At 38.9% G+C, this 25,440-nt stretch overlaps 1 protein-coding gene across 1 annotated transcript in view; it reads left to right on the top strand.

Annotated features, from left to right (window-relative positions):
* The first annotated feature begins 953 nt into the window (after positions 1–953).
* Positions 954–25,440, top strand: part of AGPS (alkylglycerone phosphate synthase) — a 149,603-nt gene continuing 125,116 nt past the window's right edge. The window contains exon 1 of the mRNA XM_045066947.1: positions 954–1,318. Coding sequence (XP_044922882.1) covers positions 981–1,318 — 338 coding nt within the window. The 5' untranslated portion in view covers positions 954–980. The remainder of the gene's footprint in view (positions 1,319–25,440) is intronic.

Genomic DNA, 25,440 nt, shown 5'->3' with positions numbered 1-25,440 from the left:
GTCTGAATTTTCTCAGAACTATTAAGTAGTTCTTTTAGATTAGTCAAATAGCTCCTGGGATATCTTAACTCTTTCACAGAGCCTGTGTTAGAAAGAAGGTGGTTATGTGGAAAGAAGGTGACTTCACTGGGCTTAGAATGCCTATGGCAACCCATTTTCTTACCATTCTCAAGACTTTGAATTGCTCATTATGCAAAAAGGAACTTTACTTCTGATGGTTAGATCTGCAAGGTGCACTGCCCTGGGAGATCCCCCTAATTTCACCAAGTGTTATTATCCAGAAAGTCAATTTATAGAAAAGCAAGAAGTTCTAAGAACAGCTGTTGGGCAATTCTATCTGCAGCGATAAAGCCTGGCTCCATTAAAGTAAGGAAGGGCATAGCATTCAGTAAGGAATGGAATAAGAATCTCGGTTGCAACTCCGTTCTACGTCCTCAGGCAAGTTAGTGTCTCTGAGCTTCAGTTTTTTCATCGTTACAATGGAGATTACTTGAGATCTAGTGTTAAGCACAGTGCCAGTCACTAAGTAGATGAGGAGAAAATGACCGCTATTTGCTCTAATGGTTACAAGCAACAAGGCAGTTTTGAGTTACTTTAGTGACGCAGAGGGGACACGGGGAGTAGCAGGAGCTCATTCAGAAGAATGGCGCTTCTTAAGCTATCAGGTCCAGCAGTACCCTGGTCCTAGGCGTCTGCCCTGTCAAGCTGCTCCGGAGGCCAAGGCGACACCCGAGGTCACCACTCTGAGTACTAGACCATCGCGGGAAGCTTGTGGTTTGGATTCTGGTCCAGCTCAACCCAGCCGTGTCTGGACCAATCCGGGACTGCCCAAACTCACCTGCTTGGCAGGTGCTCGCCGTCCGAGGCGTGACCGCGGAGGGCGGGCGGGCGCGGTGGGCGGGAGCTGAGATTGCTAGACTCCCGGCGCATGGCACCCGCCGCCCAGTCGCCGCAGTGGCTGCCGGGATGCGCCGCAGCGAATGGTCGCGCCGGGCGCCGCTCTGAGCGACCTTTCACCCGCGCCCAGCGGTCCGGGGCGGCGGCACAAGGCGGAAGCCATGGCGGAGGCGGCGGCTGCAGCGGGTGGAACGGACGTGGGTGCGAGCTCCGGCTCTGCAGCGGACCGGGACCGGGACCCGGACCCAGACCGGGACCGCGCCGGGCGGAGGCTCCGGGTTCTCTCGGGCCATCTGCTGGGCCGGCCCCAGGAGGCTGTGAGTACCAATGAGTGCAAAGCGCGGAGAGCCGCGTCGGCGGCCACGGCGGCGCCCACTGCCACTCCCGCCGTGCAGGAGTCAGGCACCATCCCCAAGAAGCGGTGAGTAGCGGCTCTGTGCAGCAGGCTGGCGGCGAGACCAGGCCCGGCCTGTGCCGCGGGAGGGCAAAGGCAAGGTGGGAAGGGAGGTGACACCAGTGGGAGGAAAGCATCCCGGTCCCTGAAAGTGAAGAACCGTCTCGAGAAAGAGTGGGCGAGACCCTGGACTCTGGCAGGAAGGGGGCGGGATGGAACGGTGCATTTTGGTCACTTTGGGAGTAACAAATCTGGGGAAGACTTCGGGGGACCCGTTTTCTTGGAGTCTTAATGCCAGGAATTCATTATCCTGAATTAATAGTTGGGGAGAAGGTCTTCGAATGGATAGAAAGGTTTCTGACATGATCCTCCAAGATTTAAGTTTGCACTAGGTGATGGCTTTCTTCAAATTCGCGCTAGACTGGGAGTGGCGAGAGGTGGTTCTTGGGGGGAAGGTGCTGACTGGTTTCTATGGGGGCAGGTTTCCATTTGCTTAGGGGCATGGTCTTTGACTTTGAAGGGAGAAAAGTGAGGGATGGGTAAGAAGCAAAAAACTTCAGATACTAGTTAAATGATTTAGGTTGTGGTGGTGACTACTGAACTCTGCTGTAACTAGAAGCTGAAAGACCCTTGCCTGTGGCTGAGGATGTTTTTAAGTGACCCTGGCTTACTACTCTTTGGAGAAATCTTAAGCGCTGATGGCAGCTACCAGAGAAAATATTTTCTGAGATGTGGCTTTGTCATGTGGACGAACTTTCAGAGTGGGAAAAAAAGTGTTGCTAATGTTTAATGATACTGTCAGTGTGCCAGAGATTGTGTTAAGTCTGTTATTTCTTTTACTCCTCTTCAAACTCTTGAGTTTTCTACAGATGAAGAAATAGAACAGATTTACAAAGCCTGCTTCAGATGTTGCATGTTAGAATTCCAGACTAGGTCATATTAACTTTAGGGTCAGTTTCTTAACTTGTACTACTTGTGGTGAATTCATTTATTAATTCCACATTCATGAGTCCTTCATCTGCTAGTACTTACTCTACCCGGAATACAAAATGCAGTATTTACTTAAGGAACTAATAGCCTAGTAGGGCAAAGTCATAATACAGTGTGGTAAGAAATTTAGCTGATAACCATAGCAGATGGTCACTAACCCTAATTTTAGGTCTGTATGTCAGGGGGAAGGCTTCCCAGAGTAAGGATTGAGCAAATCTTGAAGTTTGGGTTGGAAGTAACGTGCCAAAGGAGAAAAGTGTTTTTGGCAGAAAAACTGTATTCACAGATAAAGCAGCGAAAGACAGATTGGGAAACTGTTGGAAGTTCTCTGGGGTAGGAGGGGTTGAGAATGACAGGGGGTGAGGAGAGGAGGCAAGTCTTGTTTGCAGGATTTTATGTGGGGCAAAATATTACATTTACCTTTTAGAAAGGTTGCATTGGGGACCGAATTGAAGAAGGTTAAGCAGAAAGTTAAGGCTGGGAACCAAGACCTGAGTTTGGATTTCCACTACATGATTCTAGTTGCATGACCTTGGGCAAGTCACTTAACCTTTTTCAGAGCTTTGGTCCTTTGTGAAAATGAGGACAGTAATTCCTGCTCTGTAGTGTTGCTGTGAGAATTCAGCAATACAGAGTTAAGTGATCAAGTGCTTTAAGTGCATTGCTGGTTATACAACCCTTCAGATGAAATGGTAGATGCAATTTTCATTGAGTCCAAGGACAGGGTAGCCAATTAGGAGACTATTACTCTGATGGCAAATACTGCCATTCTGAACTAAGGTACAATACTGGGAGTAGGCAAACCTATTTGAAAAAATATTAAGACGTAAATTTTTTATGACTTGTTTACTGAATGATGGGAGAGGGAGGAATCAAAGATCACATCCTGGCCACAGGCTTCACTTGATGTTATTTGAGCCATCATTGGGTTTAAAACTTTTTTTCCCCCAAGTGTACATTAGGGGAAATGTACATTACCCCTTCATGTACATTTATGTCTGTTCATTTGTATGTATCTGTATGATGTACATTTTTATGCATGTTCACAATCTTAGAACTAAGTAGGTAGGTCAGGTATTCCTTATAGTTGGATTTAGGGGCCTTCATCTGCAACAGTCAGAGAAAAATAATAATGTTTATAAGGCACACTGAGGTAATGAATGAGGCTTCCCATGGCTGAAGGTGACTGGTCTCTGTGGTTACTCCGTAGACAGAAGGCACAACTGTTACCTATCATTGGTGTAGATTATGGTTAGAAAGCTTTGGTCTTTGGTTCAGAGTTAGGTGTGGCTAGTGGTAATATCTAGCCCTGTACAACTCTTTTGAAGTTTGAATCAAAATAGGGAACATAAAAACTTTTATTAAATAGAAGAGTGATCTCTCTTGGAGAGTGATCTACTTGCTATATTGTTGTTGGGGAGCCAACTTCCTTCTGCCTTGCTGGGCTTCAGTTTGCCAGCAGCCAAGCTGAGTCTAAAGGGAAGACGAATGATGGAGCAAGGAGCCAGCATGTAAATCTAATAAAGTGTGAGTGTGACTATTTGTCTCTTATTTTGGAATCACTTGCTGATGTGTGTTATTTGTATAACTCCTCTCTGATTACCTTGGATGATGTCACTGGTTGTAATTCTTCTATCTCAGGGCTGGTTTTCATCATAGAATTGAAGGGGTGACTTCTTGAAACTTCATGTTTTTGTTTCCCTCACAGGACCTTCACATGTTAATTTATCCAATTTTTATAGAATAGTTGCTTTATGACAAGTATCATCCTAGGCACTGAAGGCAGAGAGATAAATAATTGTCCTTGCCTCAAAGAATTCACAGTGGTAAGGGAGATACACATTCCAGTACAGTTTGAGTAAAGCTGCTATGAATACAGATGTAGATAGATGTAGCAAAAAGGAAAGAAAGAGTGATTATCCTTGGGGTCAGGGAAAGCTTTCTGGAGACAGTTTTAAAATATGGATGATGGTGTGGCAGATTGATTGGATGGTGAAGACAGTTCCAGGCAAAGATAATAGCATATGGCAAAGCAAGGGGGGCATGAAAGTGCATATTGTATTTAGGTAATTGAACAATTTAGTATTGGTAGAGGTGGGAGTGGTGTAAAAAGAGGACGGCCCTGGCCCGTCGTGGAGGCCTTGGTCTATAGATCATCAGTCCATTAATTCATTCATTTACTCATTCACTCATTCATGTGTGACTATTTCAGTGCTTACTATGCAACATATAGCAGTGGACAAAAACTCTGCCCTTATGGACTTACATTCTAGTTGGGGTGGAGATAGCAAATAAGTAATACAGTATGTCAGATGGTTATAACTGTAATGAAGAAAAATGAAGCAGCCAAAGAGATTAGGTAACAGCAAACCTTTGAGGCAGTTAAGCTGGGAAGAGACTTGATCATATCAGGTTTGGGTTTGCATCCAGGTACAGTGTTAAGAATAGACTGGAGAAGGATGAGAATGCACATAGGAAGACCGGTTAGGGAGCTGTTACAGTGGAACAGGTGAGAAATAATGAAGGATTAAATCAAGATGATGCCAATGAGAATAGAGGAAAAGATGGATTTGAGGTTTGGAAATTAGTGCATTAAGTAATACATAAGATTATGTGACTCTATGCCATAGGAGTTTTGGAGCAATGATAATAGAAGAGGGATGGTAAGAGTCTTGAGCAACATGGATATTTAAGAGGGTGGGCCAATCATAACCTGTTGCACTTATCACGTTGGTTTCCTATGAGTTGATAGGAATTACTTCTATCCAGGAACATATATTCTCATTATTTGAAATTGCTGAGCAGAGTTTTGAGAGTGATAAGTGATGGTTTGCTTTTGGACCCTCTGTTTTTCTTTAAATTGCATGAATAGTTTCTTTTTTTAATCTTGCTACTGGTTGCAGTTTTAGATTCTTGAAAATCATAGTAAATGCCAATTATGTGACATTTTTATACCTTGGTTTTGGATTTTTTCAGTTTAAAAAAAGCTATTGTAATGTTAGAAAAAGTGAAGAAAAAATCCCTTGTGACATCCGTCCCTGTGCACTGTTAACGGCTTTCCCAGTTGTGGTTTGTGTTAGTCAGAACTGTTCTATGGCAATTTTTACAGAGGTTACAAACTCTCCTCCGAACAAAAGAAGATCTGCTTAAGACTGCTACCAATTGCTTAATTTACTTATACTGCCATTTATGCACACCATTCTTTAAAAAATGATGTATTATTTAAGAGCTCCCAGAATCCCTAGTAGATGTTTTCCAGACAGAAAAAAGCTGAGTTGACCTTGTGTAAATGTTTCCTAGGAAGGCATCTTTGTCATGCCAAGTTTCAACCATTTGTGATTAAAGAGATCATGATTAAGTATAGTGTCATATGGTTAAGGCACTAGTTTATATTGTACTTACTGAATAAATTACAAAATATATGATCCTATCAAACTGAAAGTCTTAATTTTCAAAAACACAATGCATGGTTTTAAAAAATAGACCGATCTGTTTCCTTCTATGAGTGGATTTTGCTGTTTCATTTGTGGGAGAGAACAATTTGAGAATAAAACAGAAATATACTTCTCTTAGATTGCAAGTATCATTTTGGAATGGACCACATTTTCTGCAAGTAGACTTCGTTATGTCAGGAAGTTACCTACTATAAAGCCACCTACCCCCAGTCACTTAATAAAAATATCTAGGAATAAATTAAGTGATCTATTTTTAGGCTGCAGGGGAGTAGAGTGCTGTTGTAGTCAGATGATATACTTTATGGAACACTTTAAAAGGAAATGCTAAGCAAGTATTACTCCTTCCAATTTTATTTTCTTATTATTGATAAGAGAATTTCTGTTGTTCAGCAGATTAGTATGTTAATTTCAACTCCAAACCAAATCAAAATATCCTGAGTAGAATTTACTCTTTTGGCACGAAATAGTAATTACCCTCCTCCCATTAGTATTCTCCTCATTTGTTAGGCTTTAGGAGTAATATTTAATTTTATCACTGTCCCACATCTGAGTTGAGCATCAGTTGAGAATATACATAGAGTATAGACAAGTGGAGATAAAAATGCCAGCTTTATTACAAATGAAGTTGATTGGAGAATATGGCTTAGATTTGGACTACCTAATAATTACTCTGAATTGGATAGATAGTCACAGGTAATGCTGGACCACAGAAGGCCTCCCCTGCCAGAGCAGAGCCAACTCCAGAAATCCTTATACATGGCCCTGAGACAGACTCTATTATAACCACTTTGTAGCTGATAAATTCTAAGGAGAGAGAAGGCTGACTCCAGAAGCTTGGTCCTCTTCTCAGAAATTACTAACAAGGTAATTCACTCCTCCCATGAGGAGGGATGACTGTGTGACCATTGGGGAGATCAGGTCAGCTACTCTTCTGAATTCCCTCCAGACTGGAAACTGGATGCTGGAGAATGGAGGTATTACTGACACATTTTTGAGTAAATTAAGGGAAAGGGTTGAAAACTTTATGGTAGGTAGTCGTCCACCTGCATCATTTGCATGTGTCATTCCCATTGCCTACTGAATACATTCCACAATTTTCTTGTTTAGGGCAGTTAAGGTCTTCCAGGGGAACAAACTGGCCTTTCTAGGCCTCTGATTTCCTTGGTACCTACTATGTGCTCTAGCTCTACACCAGAATTATTGCTCTTCTGGGGACATGTCCTTCCTTTCCCCTTTTCTTTGATATGTTAATGTTTCCAAAGTATAGTACACATAGTAGTGATGGTCCTGAGATAATTTGGGATGGTACGTGTCTTACAGTCTTACTTGGGTGGTTATAAATGTTTGTGTATATACTTATTATTTTTTGTTAGACCTTTTAATTAAGTTTTTATTAATTTTATAAATTATATAAATTATAAATTTTATAAATTATATAAATTATAAATTATAAATTTATATAATTTATAAATTAATTTTTTATTAAATTTATTATAAAAGTAGGTGCACAAATCATGTTTACAGCTTAATTACTTTTCACAAATCGAGTACATCCATCTTATCATTATTTAGATTAAGAAGCAACATTACCAGTCAGTCCCCAGAAGCCTTCATGTTCCTCTTCACCTCCCACCAGGATAACTGCAACCTTGTCTGGAGTTGGATTTGCTTGTTTTGAGCTTTACATACATGGAGTCATGTAGTGTATATTCTTTAGTGTGTGGCTTCTTTCCCTTATTGTTATGTTTGTAATACTCATCTATGTTTTCATGTCTAGTTGTATTAGTATTAGTATTGTATTTTGTTCATTCTTACTGCTGAGTAGTATTCCATTGGATGTATGTATGTGTGTGTGTGTGTTTTAAAAGCTTTTATTTACTTATTTACAGAGAGAGTGAGTGAGAGAGAATAGAGCAGTGGGAGGAACAAAGGGAGAGGGAGAAGCAAACTCCCTGCTGAGCAGGAAGCCCAACTCTGGGTTCTGCGCTAAAGGCAGACCCTTAACCGTCTGAGCCTCCCAGGCATCCCATTCAGTTTATCCATTTTGTTCAGGATGAGCATTTAGGTGGCTTGCTAAATTTAGGTTTGAAAATTTATTGATTTTATTATGAAGTACATATCTAATGTTTTCATAGATATTGCTGCATAGAAATAGGCTAAAATGATTAAATGGTAAACATTTAATGTAAACATAAAACTGCCTTTTTAAACACTGTGACCTTAAAGTCTTTGCAGTGTTCAAATGTTATTTATAAACTTATAAGATCAGCTTAAAGTCACAAGTCTAAGTCTTTAATTCAGTTACACATTTGAAATTTTTTACAAGCCATTCATTCTTATAAGTGAGATCCTCTTCAATTTTCTAAGTATATAAAAGATCAATTTCTGCATAGCTTTCTTGAAACAAAAACAGTAACATCTGATTTTGAGTCCCTTCTCAAGCATTTGTATATTTAATTCTAGATCTTTTTATAGTTGAAATAAGCTTATTCATTAAGGAAAGCTATACCATTCTAGGTAGCTGCAGTTACTTTTGACGAGGTAGTTTGCTTCTTGGGTGAGATTTGGAGCTATAGGTATCTTATCATTCACTAAGAAAACTCTTGTATTGCATGTAATATTTGTCCTGCAGGCATATCTGAAGTTACTAACCAGAGATTTAAGCTGGCATGCTGACCAAATTCTTGTTGGTAACTTTACTGGGCTTCTCCAAACTCTATTTATAGTTGACCTCATATTATCAACTTGGGTGTGTTCATGTATTCTAGTACCTTGTAATGAAATAATATGAATTATTTAATTTGTTATATTCACATTTTGCAATTCCAACTCAGATTGTTTATGTGGTTGGATTTTGCATTTCTTCATCCTGAGCTTTCCAGGAATCCAGCATCAGAGATACTAAAATAACACTCGATTTCTATTCTGCTGTCAACTCAAAGTTTATAAATCAGCACTATGCTCTAGAGCTTTCTGTGATGCTGGAAATGTTCTGTAATCTGCTATATAATATGGTAGCCACTAACCACATGTGGCCATTAAGGACTTGAAGTATCATTATGACCAAGGAGCTGAATTTTAAATTTTTTTCAATTTTAATTAATTTTTTAAATTTAAATAGGCATATGTGGCTAGTTACATACCATGTTGGACAGCACAACTGCATATTGAAATCTAACTCATTATCTGTCCTTTCTTGTTTCCAAATGAAGTTACCTTTCTGGCTTTCATTTCATCTTTTTTTTCTTTTAAGATTGAACTCTCTCTCTCTTTTTAAGATTTTATTTATTTATTTTGTCAGAGAGAGAGTGAGCACACAGGCAAGGGGGAACAGCAGGCAGAGGGTGAAGCACATTCCCTGCTGAGCAAGGAGCCTGATGCTGGACTCGATCCCAGGATCCTGGGATCATAACCTGAGCCGAAGGCAGATGCTTAAGCAACTGCTACTCTTATACACTTTTATCTCATCTGATCTTCACAACCACCCATTTTACAGATTAGTAACTAAAGTTTGCAGACGTTTGCTAGAAAACAGTCATTTGCTATATACACTAAGTGGTAGGGTTTAGATTTGAATCCAGATCTTTTATCTCAAGTCTAGAGCTTTTTCCTTGATACTGTGCTGATATCACCAGTTCTAGTCATTTTTTTCTTCAAAATCGTTCTTAAAACCATTTTGTGGATTAAACAAGTTTTTATTGGTCACTTGTGTTCTAGGTGTTTGGGCTGTGTCAGTGAACAAAATAGGCAAAGATCTATTCTTTCATGGGACTTATATTCTTATAGGTGAAATAGATAATAACAGTAAATAAATCAATTATTAAGTATGTTAGAAAGTGCTAAGTGCTATGGCAAAAAGAAAAAGAACAGAGTAAGGGGGCAGTGTTCAGATTTTAAAAAGGATATCACTGGAGAACATGACATTTAAGCAAATATTTGAAGGAGATGAGAGTGTTAAGCTCTATGGATATCTAGTTGAGTGAGCGTTCTGGGCACAGAAATAACATGTGCAAATACCTTAAGGGGATGCACATGTGTGTTGTTTTAGGTGGAAAAACAAGTGCAGCTGGAGTGTACCGTTGAGGGGTGGCTGGGTGGCTCAGTGGGTTAAAGCCTCTGCCTTCGGCTCAGGTCATGATCCCAGAGTCCTGGGATCGAGCCCTGCGTGGGGCTCTCTGCTCAGGGGGAGCCTGCTTCCTCCTTTCTCTCTGCCTGCCTCTCTGCCTACTTGTGATCTCTGCTTGTCAAATAAAGAAATAAAATCTTAAAAAAAAAAAAGTGTGTACCGTTGAAACCTTAGCTCCTAGTTTACCTGTCTCTTCTGTTTTAGTCAAGGTCTCTTATTCATCCTACATTTTCTAACTTCCACAACTTTCCTTGTACCACTTTCTGGAAGATCTTTGCTCTTTGGACACCGGGCTTCAGGGTCTGTGCGTTTTGAGGGTCTTTTTATTTTTGAGAATCGAGACTGGGCAGTTGTTGGTTATCTCTTCCTTGTGATTTCTTATATTATAAATAATAACTCTTAAATCATTGTTAAGTATCATGCGATATAATATTTAGGCCTGGAGACTTTAATTCATTTAAAGCAGCTAGATACCTCTTGGCATCTTCTCAGCTGTTTGAATCTTCCATCTACTCAAGTTTGTTGGCAGTTGATTATTGTTTTCTATGTGCTAAGCACTGGGGATAATTAGCACATAGTTTCTGCCTTATGGGACATGTAGGTCTACTAAGGAAAACTGATATGTCTTCTGTTAATGCAGGGTGCTAAGTGCTAGACTAGAGGCAAGAAGTGGGAGGAATGATGACTCGTATAGCAATAGAAGGGCCTCTTCATTTCAAAGAAACATAGATTAGAATGGTGGAGGAGTGCTCTTCTATGTTAAGATGCTATGAGAAAATTCTTAAATCTGAGGGTAAAAACATAGATGAGAGCATTTGGATAAAAATAGAATCAGAAGAATTAGAGTAAGAGAATGTGGCAGTATAATAAAGAACCAGTATGGCACTTGGCCCAGTAATGTTGGGGGCCTTCAGCTACCTGGATAGCTTTTAGAAGTCTTATTCTGAAAGCAGAGTATCTGTTAATTTACAATAAAAAAAAAAAATCAGAGGAGGGGCGCCTGGGTGGCTCAGTGGGTTAAAGCCTCTGCTTTCAGCTCAGGTCATGATCCCAGGGTCCTGGGATCGAGCTCCGCATTGAGCTCTTTGCTCGGCAGGGAGCCTACTTCCTCCTCTCTCTCTGCCTGCTTCTGATCTCTATCTGTCAAGCAAATAAATAAAATCTTTAAAAAATAATAAAAAATAAATTTTAAAAAATCAGAGGGTACTTAATTGATGCTGAAATGTAACACATTTTATTTGAAGAAAAAAAACAGTCAAAATGAAGACTTTTTGAAAATAATGAAGAGATAAACACTATAGCTTCTCGACATCTTTTAGATATGTCATATATGTGTAAAGTTGTGCTGTAATAATGTCTTGAAACCACCATTTTTCACTATCTTATGTGTATAACTTTCTTTCTTTCTTTTTTTTTATTTATTTGTCAGAGAGAGAGAGAGCATGCGAGTGAGCACAGGCAGACAGAGTGGCAGGCAGAGGCAGAGGGAGAAGCAGGCTCCCTGCTGAGCAAGGAGCCTGATGTGGGGCTCCATCCCAGGACGCTGGATCATGACCTGAGCTGAAGGCAGCCGCTTAGCCAACTGAGCCACCCAGGCATCCCATCTTATGTGTATAACTTTCCATGTCAAGAAATGTTAATGGTAACCTCATCCTCAGGGACTCATCAGGTATTGCGTTATATGTAGGTACTCTAAGTTCAACCAGGACAGTATCACTTTTTATTGTGTTCAGTCTTTCCCTATTATAAAGAATGCTGTGATAAACTTTTTACAATTAAATCCCTAAAAATTTCCATAAGACAAATTTTTAAAAAGGATTAAAGAACATCGGAAATTTTTTAGATGGGTTAAAGAACATTGGAATACATTATTCATTCATCTCAGTGGACAGAGGCGGAAATAAAGCACAGTTGCTTCTTTGGATTTAATTTTGACCAAGAATAAAGAATTGGAAATTATTGGAATCTCAGGAGAAAGACTCCTATCATGTTTGAGCAGATTTATATCTTAAAATTTAAGAAAGCAGCTTTCCAGAAATTCACCTAAAAGGAAATGCAATGTTTAGGCCTGGGTTGCTAAAGGGAATCCAGAACATGACCACAGAGAGCCTAGGAAATATTGCTTAACCTTGCCTAGGCCTTGGAAGTGATGAGGAGAGAGAGCTGAGGCAAGTGGCTAAATGTGCCAGTTTATTTATTTTTATTTTTAACATTTTATTTATTTATTTGACAGAGAGAGAGAGAGAGACTGCGCACAAGCTGGGGGAGCAACAGAGGGAGAGGGAGAAGGAGACTCTCTGCTGAGCTGGGAGCCTGATGTGGGGCTTGATGCCAGGACTCTGGGATCATGACCTGAGCCGAAGGCAGACGCTTAACCAACTGAGCCACCCAGGCACCCCAGTGTGCCAGTTTAAACCACTTATTGTTATTAGTTAATATTGTATACTACATGCGTATTCAGATGGCTCATACTCTTTGGTCAAATCTTTCTCCATCTTGTGATGCAACTTAAGAGTTGTAATGTCAGGGCGTCTGGGTGACTCAGTCATTGGGTGTCTGCCTCCTGCTCCTGGGATCAAGCCCCAAATTGGGCTCCCTGCTCAGTGGGAGGCCTGCTTCTCCCTCTCCCACTCCCCCTTCTTGTGTTCCCTTTCTAGCTGTCTTTCTCTCTATCAGTCAAATAAAAATGTTAAAAAAAAAAAAAGAATTATAATGTCTGTAGTTTTCTTTTTCTCCCAACATACTATGTTGAAAAAATTGAAACATACTGCAAAATTCAATTTTATAATAAACATTTAAAAAAATGTTTTAAAGAATTATTTATTTATTCACTTATTTGACAGAGAAGTCACGAGTAGACAGAGAGGCAGGCAGAGAGACAGGGAAGCAGGCTCCCTGCCGAGCAGAGAGCCGGACCCGGGCCTCAATCCCAGGACCCTGAGACCATGACCCGAGCTTACGAAGGCAGAGGCTCAACCCACTGAGCCACCCAGGCGCCCTGTAATAAACATTTTTATACCAACCACTTAGATTCTACCATAATATCATACTATGTTTCTGTATTCCATATCTGTCCATTAATTCATCATTTTCTCCATACAGTGTTAGTCTATCTTATTTTTGATGAATTTTAAAGAAAATTAGTAGCTTCATTTTTGAAGTAAAATCTCTTGTATTAGTTTTCACTACTATTGAGGGAATTTTTAAGTTAATATCTCTAACTCTTCAATCTCCATTTTCACATTTTCAATTATTGGACATTTTTATCCGAGGATTGGTGTTTTGACATAGTGGTAATCCCCTTTTGAAGTAAAATTTTCAAAGTCTATTTTTTTAAAGTAAAAGGTTCTGCTTTTGTTCTTTTATGTTGATCTTGATTTCCAGATAGTATTTTGTCTGCTTTGTCTTTGCAAAATATTTGTAGCTTCCCAACATAATTATTAGATTCCCAGTCTGATTTTGGCTTTATTTCCAAGTTCTTTCCTGCCATCTGCAATTATTTTCAAAACGTACATTCTGGTTTGCTATGCCTGTCTTCAGATTTTATATAAGAGGCAACCTTTTTAAAGAATGAATTCTTATTTGTTAGCATGTGTGTTCATTAGGACTTTTGTTTAAAAGTGTCAATTAATTTGAGCTAACTGAAAAAAGAAGAGAGCAAGGACACCGGGGTGTCCGGGTGGCTCAGCTGGTTAAGCATCTGCCTTCGGCTCAGGTCATGATCCCTGAGTCCTGGGATCAAGCCCCACATCACGCTCCCTGCTTGGCAGGGAGTCTGCTTCTCTCCTGCCTACTGTTCCTGGAGCTTGTGTGCTCTCTCTCTCTCTTTCTCTTTCACTCTCGTTCTATATCAAATAAATTAAAAAAAAAAAAAAAAAAGAGTACCAGGGCACCTTCCTCAAGGGCAGGAATAGGGCTTTGCCTCAGGGTGGAATTAGAACTAAAACCCAGAAAGTCATCAGGTTTCTTGCTAGCATCATTTCTTGCTAGTATCTGCTACGTGTTTATCTTTCGGCTCTTCTGTCCAAATGGTAAAATATGGTAACCCCTCTCCTGGATATTCAGCCAGTTAGCAGCAAATAATTGAACTGTCTTGTTCTCAATAGCTGAGTCACATGTCTACGTTGTTCTAATTAGCAATTGCCTAGAAATGAGTGGTGGTGATCTTAGTTCAAAAATAGTTGCCCAGGCAGCTAAATGAACTGAACTTACTCTGGTTATCATATGTAGAAATATGTCACAGCCAGATCATCTGCTTGTCTTTTTTGATGACTCCTTCCCCAGAATCTTGCTCCTTGAGTCATCCTTTTGTTTTCCTCTTGAGCTTCAATCTTTTTTTTTCTTTTTTTCCTAGTTGATGATTTTTAAAAAATCAAATTATAATTAACATGCAGTTTCAAGTATACAGTATAAGGATCCAATTCTGTTATTACTCATTGTGCATCAAGATGAGTATACTCTTACTCCCCTTTATTTCATCCATCCCTCTGCCCACCTCCCCTCTACAACCACCAGTTCTTTGTATTTAAGAGTCTGTTTTTGGGTCTCTTTCTTCCTTTGTTTGTTTGTTTCTTAAATTCCATACATGAGCACAATCATGTGGTATTTGTCTTTCTCTCACTGATTTATTTCACTTAGCTTTATACCTTCGAGGTCCAACTATGTTGCTGCAAATGGTAAGATCTCATTCTTTTTTATGGCTGAGTAATATTCCATTGTAATAATATTACATATTCTTTATCCATTCATCCAAGGATGAACACTAGGTTTACTTCCATATCTTGACTATTGTAAATAATACTTAAGTAAACAAGGGTGCATATATTTTTTAGAATTAGTGTTTTTGTTTTCTTTCGGTTAGTACCCAGTAGTGGAATTACTGGATCATATCAAAATTCTATTTTTAATCTTTTGAGGAACTGCTCTATTGTTTTTCAGAGTGTGTGCTGTACCAATTTGCATTCCTACCAACAGTACACGAGTGTTCCTTTTCTTCTACATCCTCATCAACACTTATTATTCCTTGGGTTTTGATTTTAGTCATTCTGATAGGTGTAAGGTGGTGTCTCACTTTGGTTTTGATTTGCATTTTCCTGACAGTGATGATGAGCATCTTTTCTCATGTGTCTGTTGGCCATCTGTATGTCTGTTTTGGAAAAATGTCTAGTTAGGTCCACCGGCCATTTTTTAATCGGATTATTTTGGGAGGGCATTGGTGTTGAGTTGTGTATGTTCTTTGTATATTTTGGATATTAATTCCTTGTGGGCTATATCATTTGCAAATATCTTCCATTTGGTAGGTTGCCTTTTTTTTGTTTTGTTTTGATAGTTTCCTTTGCTGTGCAAAAGCTTTTTACTTTGGTATAGTCCTAAACTACACTTTGGTTTATTTAATTTTGCTTTTGTTTCCTTTCCCTCAAAGAGACATACCTAGAGGGATGGTTCATGCAGCCAATGTCAAAGAGATTACTGCCTGTGTTTTCTTCTAGGATTTTTATCGTTTTAGGTCAGACATTTAAATTTTTAATCTATTTTGCATTGATTTCTTGTGTGTGGTGTAATGAAGTGGTCCACATTCATTCTTTTGCATGTAGCTGTTCAGTGTTCTCTGCACCATTTGTTGAAGAGACTGTCTTTTCCCTATTGTGTATTCTTGCCTCCTTCATCATAGATTAATTAACCATATATGCATGGGTTTATTTTTGAGCTCTTTATTTTATTCTATTGATCTGTGTGTCTGTTTTTGTGCCAGTACCATAGTGTTTTGATTACATAGCTTTGTAGTATATCTTGCAATCTGTGATTGTTATACCTCCACTTTTGTTCTTCTTTCTCAGAATTGTTTGGGTATTTGGACTCTTGCGGTTCCATACAAATTTTACTATTATTTATTCTAGTTCCTTGAAAAATGTTGGTATTTTAATAGGGATTGCATTGAATCTGTGGATTGCTTTGGATAATACGGACATTTGAAAAATACTGGGTCTTCCAGTCCTTGAGCATAGAATATCTTTCCATTTGTTTGTGTCATCTTCAGTTTCTTCAAGAGTGTTTTATGGCTTTAGGAGGGTTAATTTTATTCCTTTTGGTGTAATTGTAACTGGAATTATTTGGTTAGGTTTATTCCTAGGTATTTTATTCCTTTTGGTGTAACTGTAAGTGGTATTATTTTCATAATTTCTCTTTTTGCTATTTCATTATTAGTGTACAGAAATGCAGCAGGGGTGCCTGGGTTGCTCACGTCATGATCCAGGGGTCCTGGGATCGCATCGGAGCTTGCTTCTCCCTCTCTCTGCCACTCCCCCTGCTTACGCATTCTCTCAAATAAATACAATCTTAAAAAAAGAAAGAAATGCAATAGATTTCTGTATATTAATTTTGTGTTCTGCAACTTGACTTAATTCATTTATTAGTTCTAATTGTTTTTTGGTGGAATCTTGAGGGCTTTCTATATGTAGTAAAATGTCATCCTCAAACAGTGGAACTTTTACTTCTTCCTTACTCGTGTAGATGCCTTTTATTTCTTTTGGTTGTCTCATTGGCTGGAACTTCCAGTACTGTGTTGAATAAAGGTGGCAAGAGTGGACATCCTTGTTTTGTTTCTGATCTTAAAGGAAAAGCTCTGTTTCTCACCATTGAGGATGATGTTAGTTGTGGGTTTTTCATATATGGCCTTTATAACATTGAAGTTTATTCCCTCCAAACTTTTTTATTGAGAGTTTTTATCATGACTGGGTTTTGTATTTTGTCAGTTATTTTTTCTGCATCTATTGAGATGTACATGTGATTTTTTTCCTTTCTCTTGTTCATCAGAGGTATTGGCCTCTTGTTTTCTTTTTTGGTAGTGTCTTTCTCTGGTTTTAGGGTAATGTTGGCCTTATAAAATGAATTTGGAAGTTATCCTTTTTCTTTTCTTTCTTTTTTTTTTTAAGATTTATTTATTTTAGAATGTGTGTGTGAATGGGGGAGGGGAGAATCTCAAGCAGACTCCCTGCTGACCATGAAGTCCAATGTGGGGCTTGATCTTACGACCCTGAGATCACAACCTGATTGAAGTCAAGAGTTGGATGCTTAACTAGCTGGGCCACCCAGGTCCCCCTTCTTTTTCTGGTTTGTTTGTTTGTTTGTTTTGAATAGTTTGAGAAGAAGAGGTGTTACCTCTTACTTAAAATTTTGGTAGAATATTTTGGTAGAATTCACCTGTCAAGCCATCTGGTTTTGGACTTTTGTTTGTTGGAAGTTTTTTGATTATGCCTTCAATTTCATTGCCAGTAATCACTCTGTTCAAATTTCTATTTCTTTCTAATTCAGTTTTGGAAGATTATATGTTCCTAGGAATTTATACATATCTTCTAGGTTATCCAATTTGTTGACATATCATTTTTTATAATATTCTCTTATACTCCTTTGTATTTTTATAGTGTTAGTTGTTAGTCTTCAGTTCTGATTTTATTTGAGTACTGACTTTCTCTCTTTTTTAATGAGTCTGGCTAAAGATTTATCAATTTTATTATCTTTTCAAAGAACTAGCTCCTAGTTTCATTGATCTATTCTATTTTTATAATCTTGATTGTATTTTTTTCTATTCTAATCTTAAGTACTTCCTTTTTCTGTTGGCTTTGGGCTTTGTTTGTTCTTTTTCTACCTCCTTAGGGTGTTAGGTTCACTTATTTATTTGAGATTTTTCTCGTTTCTTGAGATAGGTGTGTAATATTCTAATCTTCCCTCTTAGAACAGGTTTTGCTGTATCCCAAAGAGTTTGGACTATTGTGTTTTCATTTTCATTGTCTCTGTATTTTTTTATTTCCTCATTGATTTCTTAGTTGACCCATTCATTGTTTAGTAGCATGTGATTTAGCCTCCATGTATTTGTGTTCTTTCCTTATTTTTTCTTGTGATTGGTTTCTAGTTTCATACCGTTGTGGTTGGAAAAGATGGATGATATGATTTCAGTCTTAAAATTTATCAAGACTTGTTTTGTGGCCTAAGGTGATGTATTTTGGAGACTGTTTCATGTTCACTTGAAAAGAATGTAAATTCTGTTTTTGAATGGAGTGTTCTGAATATATCTGTTAGGTCCGTCTGGTCTAATGTGTCATTTAAAGCATTTTCTTTTTGATTGATCTCTCCATTGATATAAATGGGGTGTTAAAGTCCCCCATTATTATCTTCTTATTGTCAGTTTCTTCCTTTGTGTCTGTTAATTGTTGCTTTATGTATTTAGGTGCATCCATGTTGGGTACATAGATATTTATAATGTTATATCCCCTTGTTGGATTGTTTTATTGTTTTGTAGTGTTCTTTGTCTCTTGGTACAGTCTTTGTTTTAAAGTCTATATTGTCTGATATAAATATGGCTACCTCAGCTTTCATTTGTTCCCATATGATGGTAAATTTTTTCTGTCCCTTCATTTTCAATCTGCATGTGTGTTTAGTTCTGAAGTGAATCTCTTATAGGTAGCAAGATGGGTCTTGGTTATTTTTTTTATCCATTTAGTTACCCTATGTCCTTTTTTTTTTTAAATTTAAAAAAATTCCGGTATAATTTACCCTATGTCTTTCAACTGGAGCATTAAATCCATTTACATTTGAAGTAATTATTAATAGGTATGTACTTATTGCCATTTTGTTACTTGTTTTATGATTGTTTTTGCAGTTCTTCTCTGTTTCTTTCTTCTTTTACTCTTCCCTTGTGGTTTGATGGTTTTCTTTGGTGTTACGTTTGAATTCCTTTCTTGAGATGCCTGGGTGGCACAGTCAGTGTCCAACTCTTGATTTCAACTCAGGTCATGATCTCAGGATCATGGGATTGAGCCCCATGTTGGGCTCCAGACTGCTGAGCATGGAGTCTGCTAGGAATTCTCTTTATCCCTCCCTCTGCCCCTCCCTCATGCCCACATGTACACATTCTCTTTCTCTTTCTCTTTCTCTTTCTTTCTCTTTCTCTTTTTCTTTTTAAAAAAAAAAAAAAAAAGAATTCCTTTCTTTATATTATAGGTTTTTGATTTTTGGTTACCATTTATGTTCACATATAACATTTTATGTTTATAGCAGTCTGTATCAGATTGGTGATTGTTTAAGTTGAAACCATTCTAAAAGCATTAAATTTTTACTACACCCACGTTTTGTGTATATGATGCCACACTTTACATCCTTTTATTTTGCGAATCCCTTGGCTGATTTGTGTAGATGTAATTGATTTTACCACTTCTTTGTATACTAGTTTTATAAGTGATAAATCTACTCTTATTACATATTTGCATTTTCCTATGAAATTTTTTCCTTTCACAGTTTTCTTACTCATTATGGACTTTTCTTTCTACTCAAAGAATTCCCTTTAACATTTCCTATAAGGCTGGTTTAATGGTGATATACTCCTTTAACTTTTGTTTGGGAAACGATATTTCTGTCTATTCTGAATGGTAATCTTGTTGAGTGGAGTATTCTTTGTTGAATGTTTTTCCTTCAGTACTTTGAATGCATCATGCACCTCCCTTTTAGTCTACTAAGTTTCTGCTGAAAAATCAGCTCATGGCCTTATAGGATTTCCCTTATATGTAACTGTTTCCTTTTCTCTTGCTGCTTTTAAGATTTCCTCTTTATCATTACTTTTTGCCATTTTAATTATGTGTCTTGGTGTGGACCTGCTTTGGTTTATCTTGTTAGCAACCTTCTGTGCTTCCTGGATCTGGATGTCCATTTTCTTCCTCAGATTAGGCAAGTTTTCAACTACTGTTTTTTCAGATAAGGTTTCTGTCCCCTTCTCTCTCTCCTCTCCTGAGATCCCTATAATGCAAATGTTATTGCACTTGATGATGTGGCAGAGTTCTCTTAACCTAATCTCCATTTTTGTTATTATTATTATTATTGTTTATTCTTTCCATTTTGCTCTGCTCCTTAGTGGCTTTCCAATACCCTGTCTGTTCTTCTGCCTCCTCCTATTTGCTGTCAATTCCCTTTGTATATATTTTTTTAAAGATTTTATTTATTTATTTGACAGACAGAGATCACAAGTAGGCAGAGAGAGAGGGAAGCAGGCTCCCTGCTGAGCAGAGAGCCCGATGTGGGGCTTGATCCCAGGACCCTGGGATCATGACCTGATCTGAAGGCAGAGACTTTAACCCACTGAGCCACCCAGGCGCCTCCTTTTGTGTATTTTTAATTTCAGTTATTTTGTACTTATGACTGTATGTATATAATTCTCTTTGTTAACATATAGTTATATATGTATCATTTCTTTGTTGAAGGTCTCACTGAATTTTTTCTTAAGTCTAGTATCTTTATGACTGACAGTACTTTGAGTTCTTTATCAGGCATATAATTTATTTCCATTTCTTTCTTTCTTTCTTTTTTTTAACGTGGGTGTCGAGCCTATTGTGGGGCTTGGGCTCACAACCCTGACATCAAGACCTATGCTGAGATCGAGAGTCGAGTACTTAACTGACTGAGCAACCCAGGCACCCAACTTATCTCCATTTGCTTTATTTAGCTCTTTTGTTGTGGCTTTGTCCTGTTTTTCATTTGGGACGCAGTCTTCTGTCTCTTTGCCTTTTGTGGATGCACTGGGTAGAGTTTGGTCCTTGTGTTGTTAAGGGGCCAATGTGGGGCCACTGCTTATTGTTGGATAGTGTCAGCAATCAGAGCAGGTGACCTTCCTCAGCTTGTCTGTTGGTCTGTATTCACACTGACCTGCAGGGTGCTTTTCTCACACTGTCCCCTGAAAGGCTTTCATTTGTGGGCAGGGTGGGCCATCAGACCAGATGCCTTCTCCCAGTCCAGGACTAATCAGAAGGGCATATTCTCTGCACTGCTAGTTATGAGGTTTGTTGCTGGGACTGCAGGCACACCAGTGTGTGGTTATATTCCCCGCTCCCCAGGACAGGAGTCACTTTGAAGTCGCTCTGGTCCTTGTTGGGGTAGCTTCCAGGGAGAGTTGGGGCAAGAGCAGCTTTGAAGGGACACCTGCTGAGTGGGTCAGGTTGGGAGGGGTGGATCCAAAGCAGAACATTTGCAGGGTGCCTGGTACTAACAAGATAGGTAGAGAGTGTCCTTGCTGGTTCCTGTAAGTGACCGAGTATCCAGGCTTGGGTAGGGTGAGAGAAATGGTGCCCACCAGCATTTTTGTTCTTGGAGAAGTCTCCTAAGGATCCCTGTCCCTCCAGTGCCCTTCTGAGATTAGTGAATAAACCTTCATCATATCCAGGTGCTTTTCAAACTGCTGCTTCTATGCTGTATCTTGCTAGGTTATTTGTTATGCTGGCCCTTTAAGGGTGGAGACTGTTTTTTAATCTCCCTCTGGGTGTCTCCCAGAGCTAGGCTGGATGATTTTTTTTTTTTTTTTTAAGTACCTAGAGTTAAGCCCTGCTTATTGCAAAAAACACCCTGAATTAAGCCCCACTGGTTTTCAAAGCCAAATGTTATGAGAATTTGTCTTCCAGGGGCCTCCAAGTTTGGAGTGTTTAGGGTAGGGTCTGATTCTTCCACTTCTCTCTGCTTTTGGTATCCCTCTTGTTTGTGGTTAGTCTCCTGAGAGAGGGTTGGTGGGAATGGGATGGAGGGGTGAGCAAGAGAGGTGTGGGTGGGGACCAGAGTTTGGTTCCCAATTATGTCTCTGCATCTCCTACCTTTTGATGTGGAAAGTCTGTTCTGACAGTCTTTGGGTGGTTTTCAGAGTTAGCTGCACTTGTGTAGCTCTATCTTAGTGTGTCTTGGGACAAGGTGAGCTCAGGATCCTCCTACTTAGCCATTTTCCCAGAACCCCATCAGTCTTTTTTTCTTTGTTGCTTTTTCCTGCTTCTTAAAATCACACCCAGATAATTTATTGAGATTGTTTTCAGCCTATGTCACTCTTTTGAAGCAGCCCTTTTAAAAGCCATCAATAATCCAATTATAAAATCCTTAGTCATTTTATTGAGCAGTTTCCAATACCTGGTACCTAATATCTCTTTCCTTAGCTCCCATGTTATTACACTATCTTGGTTTTCTTCCTTCTCTTCTGGCCATGATTTTGCTGACTTTTCTTCCTTCTGCTTCCTAAATTTACAAATCCTTGAGATTATTTTTTTAGTCCTTTTTTTTTCTTTCTTTCTTTCTTTTTTTTTTTTTTCCCCTAAGATTTTATTTATTTATTTGACAGAGGGGGAGAGAGAGAGAGAGAGAGAGAGAGAGAGAGAGAGAACAAGTAGCCAGAGCGGCAGGCAGAGGGAGAGGGAGAAGCAGACTCTCCACTGTGCAGGGAACCCGATGCAGGGCTTTATCCCAGGACCCTGGGATCATGACCTGAGCCAAAAGCAGCCGCTTAACCGAGTGAGCCAGTCCTTTTTTTTTTTTCCTTAACATTTTCTTTCTTAATAACCTCATCGACTCAGACTGTATTAGCTTTACCACTATTTGGGGGGGAACTTCTAATATTTCTGTCAACTTCCGTTTTCATAATTTTTTAAAAAAGATTTATTTATTTATTTGACAGACAGAGATCACAAGTAGGCAGAGAGGAGGAAGCAGGCTCCCCGCTGAGCAGAGAGCTCCATCCCAGGACCCTGAGACCATGACCCGAGCTGAAAGCAGAGGCTTTAACCCACTGAGCCACCCAGGCGCCCCCCATTTTCACATTTTTAATGTACATTTCTGTCTGACTGTTTTGCTGAATTCTTCAACCTAGTATGCATGTATAAGGTCGTTATTTTAGCCTAGTACTAGTATTCAATCCTAATACTCCACTATTTCTGTTTACTTCTACTGTTACTTAGATACCTTTCAAGGCCAGTGTCTCAGTTATAAGGCCTTGCTGAGCTCCATTCCCTCTCCTTATCTAGGCTGTTAACACACCAGATAGAGTCTATTAGTTGTAATTATCAAGACATTTTTGTTTTTCTCCCATTGACCCCAACCTAGATGAAATCTTAATTGTCTCACATCTACTCTGGTCTTCCTTTATTTTTTCCCCTTCAGATGATTCTCCATTCCATTCCCAGACCAATCTTTGTTCAGAGGAAGTGTGAGTACTTGCTACCTGCTAGTGCTGTGCTACATTCTAATGTTGCAAAATTTATTAACAGCCCAGTAGACATATAAACAGATATGTAGAAGTTATGACATAGTAAATGCTATAATCAGTGTAATACAGAGGGAGCCATAAATTCTTCCTGAGGAAGATAGGAAACGCTTTAGAGGAAAAGTAACTTTTGGACTGGTTCTTGATGGATAAATAGTTTTCTAGAGGGAGAAGGGTATTTCAGATAGGGAAGTGTGTATATATGTTTATATACATATATGTATGCATATATATATATGCATAAAAAATCAATGGTGTATATAAGGAAATGTGTTAACTTTCAGTGTGGCTGGAAGAATTGTTGTTAAGGGAGGTAAAAATGTAGTTCAGAGCCAGATTGCAAAAGACATTGTATGCTATATTAAAGAATTGGAGTTTCATTCACACTGGAGTATAGCAAAATTTTAAAGCAGATGCTGTTAGATTTTTACTTTTGGTGGCTGTGTGAAACATAGAATATACTGTTTTGATCCTATTGCTCCCTGTTGATTATTGAAGTAATAAAGCTTAATCCCTTAATTTGGTATTCAAAGTTCTTTTGTTGTTCTCCATGACTTTCTTGCATATGCTATATGCTTTACCTAATTTGCACTACTTACTAGCATGGGAAAAGTCCTTGTGCTTTTATGCTTTTGCTTGATTATTGAATTTTCCAAAGCAACTGGAAGTGAAGCCTTTTCCTCTCAGCTAGAGATGAATACTATATTCTCTGAGCTTTTGTAATACTTTGTATTCCACCTGTGGCAATCAATGAATACACTGAAATCATAGCTTGGTAACTAAGAAGTGTTGGAGCCACAAGACCAAGATTTAAATACTTGTTGTGTCATGTACTGTTTGTGTGACTCTGGACAAGCTATTGACTCTATCTAAATCTTTCTTATGTTTTATTTTCTAAAGAGTTTATTTATTTACTTGAGAGAGAGAGAGAGAGAGAGAGCGCACACGCACAATGGGGGAGGAAGGGCAGAGGGAGAGGGAGAAGCAGGCTTTCCACTGAGCAGGGAGCCTGTTGTGGGGCTCCATCCCAGGACCTAGGGATCTTGACCTGAATTGAAGGCAGACACTTAACTGACTGAACCACCCAGGTGCCCCCTATGTTTTAAATAGGAATAATAAAACTTACATCATTAATCATGCATACTTTAATGTGAAAAAGAAATGAGGTAATGATTATAAAACCTTCAGCTTTACAGTATTACACACTGTTATTACTATTGCAGTATACTGTATAGAAAGAGTATGAAGAACCTGGTGCTGGAATAATGTCTGAAGGTGAAAGCATAGGCAGTGGCAGCCATGGCATTTTAATATTGAGAACAAAGTTCTAATAAATACCACCTAATGCTTTAGGAAGAAAAGGAAGAACCCAAGGAGTAAAAAGAATTAGCAATTTCTTGTCCTACTTGGTGGGCTGATTGTCAGTATGATGCACACAATGGTCACCATTGTGCTGCTTGTCATTTGCAACTCTTTCCTGTGGCTCTTAGGAGTTGCTGCCTCTGGTGTGTGGCCTTGGTAAATACATAAATTGGAATTTGAATAAACATATTGTGCTAAAGGCAAGTTATTTGATAAGCCATTATCTTAATTTTTATACTTTATAACTCCTTTAATATGTGTAAACTAGGAAAATTTCCATAACAGGTTAACTGCTGAAATTCAGGTCAGAAAGTATAGCCATCATTCCTCCTTACAGGATAATCCTTTCTAAAATTTGGCTGTAGATCTGTCTACCTCCTCTGTCACATAACCAAATCTCCCATTTCCGGTTACTGCCTTTCCTCTTTCTTCCGCATGGTGAGTGCCTTCACTTTGCCCTCTTGCTGCCCTTTTGTTTTGTTGCAGAATTCTCCTCAGGTCCATCCTCTCCTATAGTGCAGTGAATTTAAAGTTGTCCCCTTTTGTCCTACCAGTTCCAGTCCCTTCTGATTTTGATAGAGGTTGGGTAAGAGTAAGTTGATAAACCATTTACATTAAGGCTTTGTATTCCTTTGTGGCTATTCAACAGGTGAGGCTTCTGCTCTCAACTTTTCCTTGTGCCTTAAGGCATTGCTCACACAATTATGGTCTTTGGATGGCTAGTATGAGAATTTTGGGGTAGTGTTGTTTAAAATGTTTATATTCTGAGGGCGCCTGGGTGGCTCAATGAGTTAAGCCTCTGCCTTCCGCTTAGGTCATGATCTCAGGGTCCTGGGCTCGAGCCCTGCATCGGGCTCTCTGCTCTGCAGGGAGCCTGCTTCCCCCTCCTCTCTCTACCTGCCTCTCTGCCTACTTATGATCTCTCTCTGTGTGTCAAATAAATAAATGAAATCTTTATTTAAAAAAATGATTATATTCTGAGACCCCACTTTCAGAGATTGTAATTATTGGCTAGATCTAGAGTGATATCCAGAACTCTTTCAAAATGAATGCCTAAAGTGACATTTATACTCCCAAGATGTTTGGGAACCTCTATTGAGATTGTGATTGGGCCATGATTTTAATATTTCTTTTTCTCTCCCTCCAAACTTTGTGGGGTTCA

This window comes from Mustela putorius, unplaced genomic scaffold, assembly GCF_011764305.1.
Source record: "Mustela putorius furo isolate JIRA1106 unplaced genomic scaffold, ASM1176430v1.1 tig00003869_pilon_pilon_pilon, whole genome shotgun sequence".
NCBI classification, from domain to species: Eukaryota; Metazoa; Chordata; class Mammalia; order Carnivora; family Mustelidae; genus Mustela; species Mustela putorius.
The sequence above is the reverse complement of the archived record's forward strand: the minus strand, read 5'-3'. Positions and strand labels throughout refer to the sequence as shown.